Genomic DNA, 9504 nt, shown 5'->3' on the forward strand with positions numbered 1-9504 from the left:
ACTAGCTTAACTAGACAAAGGCCGAAGCACCATAGTCACGCAATACAGCACAACGTACCAAATTGTAACTAGTCAGATAGAACGGCCTTTGGCCAAAGTCCTACATAGCCAACGGCTGATACAGGACTATAATGGAATAATAATAAGGACCTGGACAGGAATGATGATAGGTGAGATGATACAGCCACTAGTCAAAAGTTTCGCAAAGCACGCGCTAGCTACCCCACCAACCACCAACCCAACCACCACTTTGAACCCCCACCACCACCCACCCACTGCACCAATTCCATTGCTGAGTACTAAAAACGATGCCTAGGGGTCCTAATATGACTTTAGCCGAGCGAAATATCGCTATTGGGATGTTGCAGTGCGGTGCAACGCTCTCAGAAGTCGCAGCCAAGTTTAGGCGCGCGCCGTCCACCATCCACCGACTTCAAGAAAAGTACTCCACCACCGCAACCACGCGTGATCTGCCTCGATCCGGACGGCCAAGTGTACTATCGACTCATCAGAAGAAGATTATCTGGCGTAAAGCACGCTCGTCGCCCAAAATTGAGTATAAAGACCTTATAAGAACGGCGACACTTATACTACCCAACGGCACTACTTCACGGCCACCTAGTAGATCTACGCTCTACCGTATGCTCCGCCGTCGTAATATAGGCAAATACCGCTGTAAAAAGCGTCCAAAACTAACGCCGCAACACGCTCGCAAGCGCCTACAGTTTGCCTATCGTTACCGTCACTTTCCTTGGCGTCGCAGGATAGTCAAATTCTCAGACGAGTGTTCTATTCAGAAGAGCTCCTACTCAGAACAGCAGTGGTGTTTTCGTTATCCAGCAGAAAAATGGAAAGTACGCATGATAACGCAGGTATCTACTGGTAAAATAAAACAGCAGATGGTGTGGGGAGCTATATGGATCGACGAACGTGGGCGCGGACGCCGGAGTCCACTCGTGATCATGGAAAGGGATCTAAATGCTCCACATGGTGGCTACTCCAGCCAAAGTTACATTGAATCCCTTCGTCATAGTCTACTCCCTCACTACCGTCCGAATCAAACCTTCATACAAGACAACGCGCGTATCCATACAGCCCAAGTCGTCCGGACTTTCCTTGCGGATCACCAGATTAGAACACTTAACTGGCCAGCATACTCACCAGATCTTAACCCAATAGAACACCTCTGGTGGATCCTTAAGAAACGCATGCACCAATTCTACCCACAATATAGTAATTACAGCGCAACTCAGGAACAATGGGATGGTTTTTGTAGAGCTTTAAAAGACTGCTGGCGGAGGATACCGCGTAGGTATATCGAGTCGCTGATTGGCTCAATGCCGCGCCGCCTAGCAGCCTGTAGAGTCTCACGAGGCTGGCAGACAAAGTACTAGTACTCAGCAATATTATCTATTTTCAAATCTCAATTATTATGCAGTTTTGGTGGAGTTATCGCGTATCAAAGCATTGGAGTTGAGTTTTGGTGGTGGCCGGCTGTCGGCTAAATTGCGAAACTTTTGACCTAGTACTGTAGCGTAGAGAAATCCTGCTTGTTTCAGCGTATGCTAATAGGCACATTTTTCGAACCCAGAACCTACCGATGCAGGAGAGATTTGTAAATACAGGTACAAAAGTTCCCCATTGAAGGTCTTGGCCCCTTCTTCGTATCATCATCTGAGTTACTGATTTGTCAAAGACCGGGCCAAGTACGAAGTTTCCTATCAAGTGATCAAATCTCAGCAGAGAGTTGGCGCTAACTGAAAGGGCCTGCAAGAGAATATAGGACAGGAAGTAGTTGCTTGCTTTTGGCAGATTCTTAGCCAGTGTTTCAGCCAGCGAAGCTTCATTCGTAATCTCGTTCGCGATAGCAGTAAGTCCTGCAGACAACGAGACTAAGAGAGTAACTTGGATAAAGAGGAAATAAAAGTAATAATCTTGAATCTTGAGGTCAATGTGGCTCTCAGAAGAGATTCCCTGCTTTCGAACAAAGTATTCTAATGCGACGACAAATCCTTTCGTCAAGATGGCCACTAATGTGGGAGGCAAAACACCCTGGAGTAGACCCAGAAGGGATTCTGGAAGTTCGTTGACCCAGCTCAGCCAAGGTACCGCCCGAGTGATGTAAATGATCTGGGAGAGAAGCCCTGCTAGCGCTACTGGTATAACGCAAGCAGTCGCCGTCACCATGATAAGGGTGTTCGAGAGGACAGTGCGTATAGTTCTGTCTCTCCAGGTAATGTTAACATTGCTCCATACAACATCTTCCACGGATAAAGGCATTGTGCGGGGTGTCATATAACCTGAGCTGGTATGGATCACTGTTTGACACACCATGTTGGCGGCTAGCGGATTGGTGAAGGTAACAAAGGCAGATCTCAATAGCGGAAATTTCTCCAACGCTGCCCGATGAAATGCCATCTCTTCACTAGTTTTAAGAAGTTCCTCCCGATACACTATACTGTTATCCACTTTTTCACGTAATAGCCAATTAAATAGGTTTGAAAGGTTGTGTGATATGTGGCTTAAGTGTCCAGGTCTTTTGGTAAGGTTCGATTTTTTGCTTCGTTTCTGAACGCCCGCCCTGTAGGTCTTTCTTATCCGGGAAATCTCCTCTATCTCCAGTGATCGAGCTAAGCGTTCCTGTCTCTCTACTAACCGAGAAAGTAAGTTATAGTCACGATTGAAAGAAATCGTAGTAACTGCGCCAGGGAAGATATCGAGGTGAGATGTGAGTGCCTTTTCGGGCATCCAATCATCGGGTATGGATTCGATGAGCACTGTGCACAAAGCCGAGTATGGTGAATGTTGCCGGGTTGAAACGTAAAATGCAAGCTCGTTCCAAATAACCCAGCAAACATGTACGATAAAAAGCAAGCCAAGGATGAGATGAGCCCAGTAACGATCTACCTGATTAAGGCCAACATTCGACCACCCCAACGTATCAAGGCCACTCACTCCAAGAACAGAAGTCTTCCCTTTGGTGTAGTTCAAAGGAATAAGAATGGGTGGTATAAGCATCGAAGCTGGAATAAATATAAGAGCTAGTGATCGTAGGTATCGGCGGAAGAAGTATCTATCGAGATGCTCGTGGCGGTAGTCAAATCGAACAAAATTGGTTGCAATGTATCTTTTCCAGTTTTCGAAAGTATTATCTTCATGATTTGGAACAATAATGCTTTAATCGTTAGCTGTAAATCTAATAAATTGCTTTGAACTTACTAGAAATTGGGGAATCGCTTGCGGATGATGAGAAAGAAAAGAACTTCTAGTGTGAATATAATCGCAGAAAAGGAGACGGATGCAATGAACGAGCCCAACGAGATACCCTGGAGCTGCTGAGCTTTGGCGAACGATTTTCCAAAAGTATTATCCATTGCTTTAGCGGGGAGCTTAAACATGAACTGGATGGGTTCTGAGCGGCAAAGACTCCTCGAATTAATCTCTTTAACGACCTGCTCTAGAAAAGGACTAGCGTAACAAGCAGGAGCACTTCGAAGTGTCGTGCTTGTTACGCTAGACTAGAAAGGGCTGCTCTACATGGTCACTATAGTTTGAGGGGCGAACATTTGTCTCTGAACGACATGCCCTGGAAAAGGACTAGCGTAACAAACAGGAGCTCTTCAAAGTGTCGTGCTTGTTACGCTAGACTAGAAAGGGCTTCTCTTCGTAGCTACCATAGCTTGAGCAGCAGAAATTTGTCTGAACCGCTGTCTCCGAACAACATAACCTAGAAAAGGACTAGCGTAACAAGCACGGCACTTCGAAGAGCTCCTGCTTGTTACGCTAGTCCTTTTCCAGAGCATGTCGTTTAGAGACAAATGTTCGCCCCTCAAACTATGGTGGCTACGAAGAGAAGCTCTTTCTAGTCTAGCGTAACAAGCACGACACTTCGAAGTGCTCCTGCTTGTTACGCTAAACCAAAATTGGTAGTTTACAGAAAAAGCCGGCGTTATTAGCCTACAAGTAGACCCATCCGTTCCGGCCGGACTAGCGCGACGGAAGACAGGCAGCGCCGGAAGATGGGGAATTGCTCTGGGCCTGGAAGCCTTTCTGATGAAGTATGTTTAATTGCAGAATACCTCCTGCTGACCCCGTGCGTAATTCGCCTATTCAATTCGCTGACATGATGGCGCCAAACCGTTCTCTATCTTCAGCCCTAGCCTTGATCAAGGTTTGTAAATTCTAACAAAAATGTGCCGTGGCTGATATATCTAATAAGATAAAGCGTTTTGCAGACAATTGGTTGCAAATCGGCGATGCAATCGACTACGATGAGCTTGTAGCCCTGGTGGATGCGCTCGACTACTTGAAAAAGGACGCTCAGGAGAAAATGACCATCAGGAGAGCTAGCCAAGTGAGCATGCAAACACATTTACGGCCTGCATGCGTGGGGAGTGCTAATCAAGGGGTGCGACGGTCTTCTCGCCGCCTCGCATCCGCTCCTCAATATGCTTCAACAGGCTCGCTGTTTGTCTCTGAAGTTGAAACGGAGTCTGAGTCTAGTAGTCAAAACGATGGGATACAGTCACCAATGCTCCGCGAAGAAAATCATGATGAAAATGAAACGAGGAATGCTGCAGCAGAGATTCGAATAAATCACCCAACCTTGTTACACGTCGACAACGATAGCCAAGCGGACAAAATCCTTCCTGAGAGGAATTTTGGGGACACAATATCGCAACTGAGGCACCCTATAGAGCAAGAACAATTTTCTCCTGCGCCCTGTACAGCAAGGCTGGTTAGTAACGAGCAGGATGAGTGTACAGATGTACAGCCAATGCAGGACCTCAATGAAGCCCCAAACGTCCAAGTTTATCAGGAAACTAGTGCTACTGCTCTATACCAATCATCGGAGGACTCAGAAGATGTTGAAAATCAGCAGTTTCCTGAGCTTTCACATTCTAGTTTGGTTCATCAGCCACAACTAGGCTTAATGAATCAGGATATCTCAGATTCACTTTTTGGTGGAGAAGAGTTTGGAGAGGGTATTTTCAATAATCTACCTTCACCTCAGTATTTCAATGAAGCATTTGAAGACTTGTATTCTACCTCTATACATGACGAGGTGCAGAGAGATGTCGAAGATACCGCCACATACCCTGACGAACAGTATCCGACCAACCGAAGTGACATTGAAGATTTTGACGATGATCCGACAGTTCAAGGCTATTTGGATATCGCTTTTCGCTCGGGCTTTCGGCTTCCGCACGAAACTGCAGAAGATGCAGATTGCGTTGATGCTCAGGAGGTCCTATTACCCTTACTGAAGGAGAGGCCCCCTACGTCAAGACTCCTCCATGGTATATTGTATACCTTACTGCCCGGTCCCATTCTCATTATTGATTTTTGTTCTGGTTCATTCGATTCAGAGGCGGTAGAAGGAAGTACAAATACTGATTTTGTAGCAATCGTACGCCGAAGTGAAGACTCTTCGCCTCTGCTTGTAGTAGGGCTAGAGACGAGCAAAACGTTCTTCATTCTTGATAGCGAAACGTGGGATCTACCATCTCTTGGGATTCCGTGGCTAATACGCCCTGAATGGAAGACGGAATACACTGATGTAGGCCAGTCACCCACTCGACTCCTGAAACTAACTGACCTTCTTCAGCCACGAAGCATTGAGCCGCACATGGAAAGTACACTACTATCGGTTTGGATAGCAGAAGCCTACTTTCAGCACCGGCCCCTCCAGCATGTCCCATCATCTCGTGACTTACGCCTACATATTCTAGAAGAGTTGTTAGCGCCCTATCAACGCGATTATGTCCTCGAAAAATGTGGCATCCCTAGTAAACTCGCAGGGCTTGAACAGACTGATACCCAATGGAAGCTGGTCCGCTTGGAGACACAATTACAAACTAGCGAGGTTTTCGTACCAAATCTAGAAAATTTCGAGCTTGAAGCGTTACGGGAATCACTCCTCCGGAAGCCTTCCGAGATAAATCGCGGGCGTTGTCTACGCATTTTGCAATGTGTGAACGAGATCGGATCTCCTCACATTCTTGAATCACTCAAACTGGCTTGTACTAGGAAAGAGGAAAGCCAAACTTATTCAGCAATAGAGCAACCCATCTTCGAGAAACTATTCCACATCCATCTCTACTTGGACAGGCAAGAAAGCCAAAGTCATATTCTGGTGGCTAGAAATCGATATATCAAGTATTGCTATTTTGAGACATATCTGCGTGCTGTGAAAGCACTGCAGGAGGAGAAGCGCAATAGTACACAAGAGAGGCGACGAGTCTCAGCTCGAAAACGGACTACTAGCTTCAAGCAGGGTATCTCTGAGATACTGCCCCCTACTCCACATACTGAAGAAATACATCGAGTTTACGAAAATCTCAGTCCTTCACAAAGAAAGAGACGTGCTCCGGATATGGTCAAAGATGAGATTTCAAAGAAAGTTGTAAATCAATATGGCGGGAATGAAAAGAGAATTCGACGTAATATAAACAGATACATCAAGGACGGGAGAGTACTACACCATATTCTGCGAGGGGGGAGATCATTAGACCCAGCTTTGCTTATTCTGTTCCCAAGTTTTGGGTCCGATTTACCTTCTTTGAGCATGGCTCAGTTTGGATTGGAGCTTGAGGAGCTTGAGGAGAAGGCTCTCAGTAAACCTATTCAACTGAAAGAGTAAGATACGATTCTATATGTAATCAGAACTCTACTGATATTATTGAGCAGTATAGATGAATTGACGCTAGTGGAGGCAGCTTGGTTTGGCGAGGTGTTGCAGGCTAGGCCGGAGCTGTTAGAACCGGTACCGAAGGCTGCCGTTGATCTAATCTCGAATACCCTGACCTACGATCTTGATGTCCAAGGGCGCGATCCAGATAGCTTTCGGGGTAGACCACTCCAATTTTTCATGTAGTAGAATGTGATTTCGTACGCATTCAGAGTAGCGTGCCGTCTTTCCGAGTACAATAACGCTTATTTAATGTAACGAATGCTTAGTTTTCGGATTTATATAACTATCTCATCCCTCAATCTAACACGACTTCTTGCCTACTCAACAGAGCCGTCTCTTGCATTTTTTTCGCTACTAGATTACTATCTAAAAGGAGAAATGAAGACTGAACCCGGGAGCAATGCAACCAACGAAGACGTATGGCCTTGTTTAGGCGCTATCAGTATCGACCGCCTGAATATGCTTGTATTTTGGGAAAGTTCATGGCTTTCAACACGTGAGTACCATGCACTTCGTTAAGATGGATATCATGGGTGGCTTGTCCACGCTCGAGGCGAAGACGAGCTACTTATCTCCTGGGAGCCTACGATGGAAAGGAAGTCAATTCAAACCTCGCCTTAAGATTTACTTTATGAATTCTCTATAGAGGTTCGAAAAGATCGACCTGGTTTGCTTGGATATGTGGCGGCTAATGCTTTACCCCCTTCTTCAACCGCGCGTAGCCGTCTTCCAGCATTTCTAGCCTACTGGAAAGTCGCCCGAATGACTAAAGGTCTTTTCTATTATCTACAGCAGACTTATTCCAGCCACTGGGGCTACATTGTCCACGAGGAGTCAGGCAAAGTTTGGATACAGTGGGAACCCACGTGGGTAGTTTTCGAAAACTTGAATGAAAGTAAGAAAGAGCAGCTCTTACAAATATCCCATGATCCTGAGGCCATATTACATCGCTTCTACAAGGCTATAGTTCAATACTCCATGCGCTTGGTGGTAGAAAGGCGGATTAGTAAGAGAACAATCAATTAAAAGCAGATATCTATGCTTGGTTGCTAAGCCCTTGTTTGTAAGTAAGTGCTGTAGATACTATTTTTAGGAAAGAAATAAAGAACATGTAGTTGTCTGGGAGCTTAAGACAGCAGATGGTTCTAAAAGTAAACAAAATCCATATCAAATGCCTCTCTGGATATCTACTCAATAGTTGAATTTACTGAGCCAAGCAAAATTCTACGCACAAATTCTCCAGTGACACCAAGCGGTGAGATATTATCAGGCAGTTCAATAGAGTTGCAAAAACCCCTGTTGCGGTTGCCGCGATAGCTCAACCTGCGCCAGACATTGCCAGCCCCGGTGTTGGGTAAGATGGCAAAGCAAATGCCATGAGAATCCATCTCCTGCGACTTCTTACTCTTTTTGTTTGTGTAGATAGTGTTTTGAACTTCGATGTTGGTCTCTAGAAGAAGACCAACATGAGTCCGTGGTACAGTGCCCTTTACGATGATAATGTCGATCTTAGAGCCAAGTCCACCTCTTGAGGACTCTTTAGTATCTGTGAATGCCTGGAGTGCAACATTTGTCAAACCAATACCCGTGCCGGCATCGTAAGATGTCCTCATCAAGCTTTCGTAGTTATGGACTGCAAAATCAAGGGGAACAGGTTCCATATACCGTGGAAGAAGGTCTCTTGCTTTTTGGCTTATTCTTTCCTTCAAAGCCTCATGAGACGATTCTTCCACCAGAGTGTAATCGCTATAAGCTTCTTCAATGGTCTTGGTCATCTCTTCTGTAGCGCTTCTTCTATTCTTGCCTGTATGAAGCTCTTGTGAGTGCGTGTTGTCGTCTTGAAAGAAAATCTTGTCTTCAGTCTGTGTTAGATTGAAGCGATAGCCTTCGCGCGTTTTCTGGAAAGCACTCTGCCAGTTGGAATTCTCAAGATACAAGCTGCCGGTTTGCGCTAGATACTCAGTCCACAGTTGGACCCCTTGATGGAGAGTCTCAATCCTCGCTAGTTTGAGAAGAGCTTCGGTATCTCCAGCCGGGTAACGTAGTGGCCTATTTGGAAAGATCACAGTGACACCTCTTGGTTTGATGCGGTCGAAGACGAACTTCAACACAACTAAGAGATCGAATTGTAATTTCCAGTGATCGGGAAGATCTTCATGCAAGAAAACTCGAAAGGATCTTTCCACCACTTCAGCCTGGAATTGCCCATCATTTATCAATTTCCTTATAGATTCCTTGGTCTTCTCCTGACCTGTCACTGGAAACTGGATGCGGAGTGGCATATGGCCAGTACGGTCATCTTTTTTGGAAAGCGGTTTAGAGCTAGCGTGTCCCATCTTTAGAAAAAAAGACTAAAAGAAGAGTGATTGATTGTAAGAAGCGTTCTATTATGATCTTTATGGTCTTTTGCTAGGATGTAGCACATATGAAGTACTTATTACCTACCGCTATAAAGTCACTTATATTACTAAACTTTCTATGCCGCCTCTAAACTTGCGCTAAGTGCCACGTGCATAACTGAGAGCATGGTATATTATTATTATTATTATTATTCCATTATAGTCTAGTGAGCCCAGGGCTATGTAAGACTTTGGCCGAAGCCGTTCTATCTAGTATTTATTTACAATTTGTTCGTTTTAGGTTTGAAGAGTGTCTGTGGTGCTTCGGCCAATGTCTAGGTAGGCAATAGCTATTGCTTCCTAGACGCCTTTTGCTAAAGAGCAGTTTGGTAAACAGGGAGAGATGTAGAGCAGCTAGGCTGCTTTCCAGCGGGCTCTCTTAGGGGAAAGGAGAAAAGTAAGTTCTTTTTA

The 9504-nt window shown here is 45.3% G+C and overlaps 7 protein-coding genes across 7 annotated transcripts; 4 read left to right on the forward strand and 3 right to left on the reverse strand.

The window, feature by feature from the left end:
* Positions 1–326: 326 nt before the first annotated feature.
* On the forward strand, positions 327–509 carry COCCADRAFT_69645 (uncharacterized protein; the record flags this gene model as incomplete). The annotated part of the gene is made up of 1 exon (XM_007720318.1): positions 327–509. A coding segment is annotated over one exon (183 nt), but the record flags the coding sequence as incomplete, so codon positions are not given.
* A 36-nt stretch (positions 510–545) lies between these two features.
* On the forward strand, positions 546–713 carry COCCADRAFT_73745 (uncharacterized protein; the record flags this gene model as incomplete). Its single annotated transcript, XM_007720319.1, has 1 exon — positions 546–713. A coding segment is annotated over one exon (168 nt), but the record flags the coding sequence as incomplete, so codon positions are not given.
* A 432-nt stretch (positions 714–1145) lies between these two features.
* COCCADRAFT_63496 (uncharacterized protein) lies at positions 1146–1394 on the forward strand (the record flags this gene model as incomplete). The annotated part of the gene is made up of 1 exon (XM_007720320.2): positions 1146–1394. A coding segment is annotated over one exon (249 nt), but the record flags the coding sequence as incomplete, so codon positions are not given.
* A 36-nt stretch (positions 1395–1430) lies between these two features.
* Positions 1431–3374, reverse strand: COCCADRAFT_31268 (uncharacterized protein; the record flags this gene model as incomplete). The annotated part of the gene is made up of 3 exons (XM_007720321.1): positions 1431–1546; positions 1599–3175; positions 3220–3374. The coding sequence occupies 3 exons, from the start codon at positions 3372–3374 to the stop codon at positions 1431–1433; spliced, it is 1848 nt and encodes a 615-aa protein (XP_007718511.1).
* A 752-nt stretch (positions 3375–4126) lies between these two features.
* Positions 4127–7720, forward strand: COCCADRAFT_42009 (uncharacterized protein; the record flags this gene model as incomplete). Its single annotated transcript, XM_007720322.1, has 6 exons — positions 4127–4171; positions 4220–5560; positions 5831–6617; positions 6711–6851; positions 7053–7190; positions 7317–7720. The coding sequence occupies 6 exons, from the start codon at positions 4127–4129 to the stop codon at positions 7718–7720; spliced, it is 2856 nt and encodes a 951-aa protein (XP_007718512.1).
* A 161-nt stretch (positions 7721–7881) lies between these two features.
* On the reverse strand, positions 7882–8469 carry COCCADRAFT_112364 (uncharacterized protein; the record flags this gene model as incomplete). The annotated part of the gene is made up of 1 exon (XM_007720323.1): positions 7882–8469. The coding sequence occupies one exon, from the start codon at positions 8467–8469 to the stop codon at positions 7882–7884; it is 588 nt and encodes a 195-aa protein (XP_007718513.1).
* A 108-nt stretch (positions 8470–8577) lies between these two features.
* Positions 8578–8976, reverse strand: COCCADRAFT_112359 (uncharacterized protein; the record flags this gene model as incomplete). The annotated part of the gene is made up of 1 exon (XM_007720324.1): positions 8578–8976. A coding segment is annotated over one exon (399 nt), but the record flags the coding sequence as incomplete, so codon positions are not given.
* Between the last annotated feature and the right edge of the window lie 528 nt (positions 8977–9504).

This window comes from Bipolaris zeicola (genome assembly GCF_000523435.1).
Source record: "Bipolaris zeicola 26-R-13 unplaced genomic scaffold scaffold_448, whole genome shotgun sequence".
In the NCBI taxonomy this organism is placed as follows: domain Eukaryota; kingdom Fungi; phylum Ascomycota; class Dothideomycetes; order Pleosporales; family Pleosporaceae; genus Bipolaris; species Bipolaris zeicola.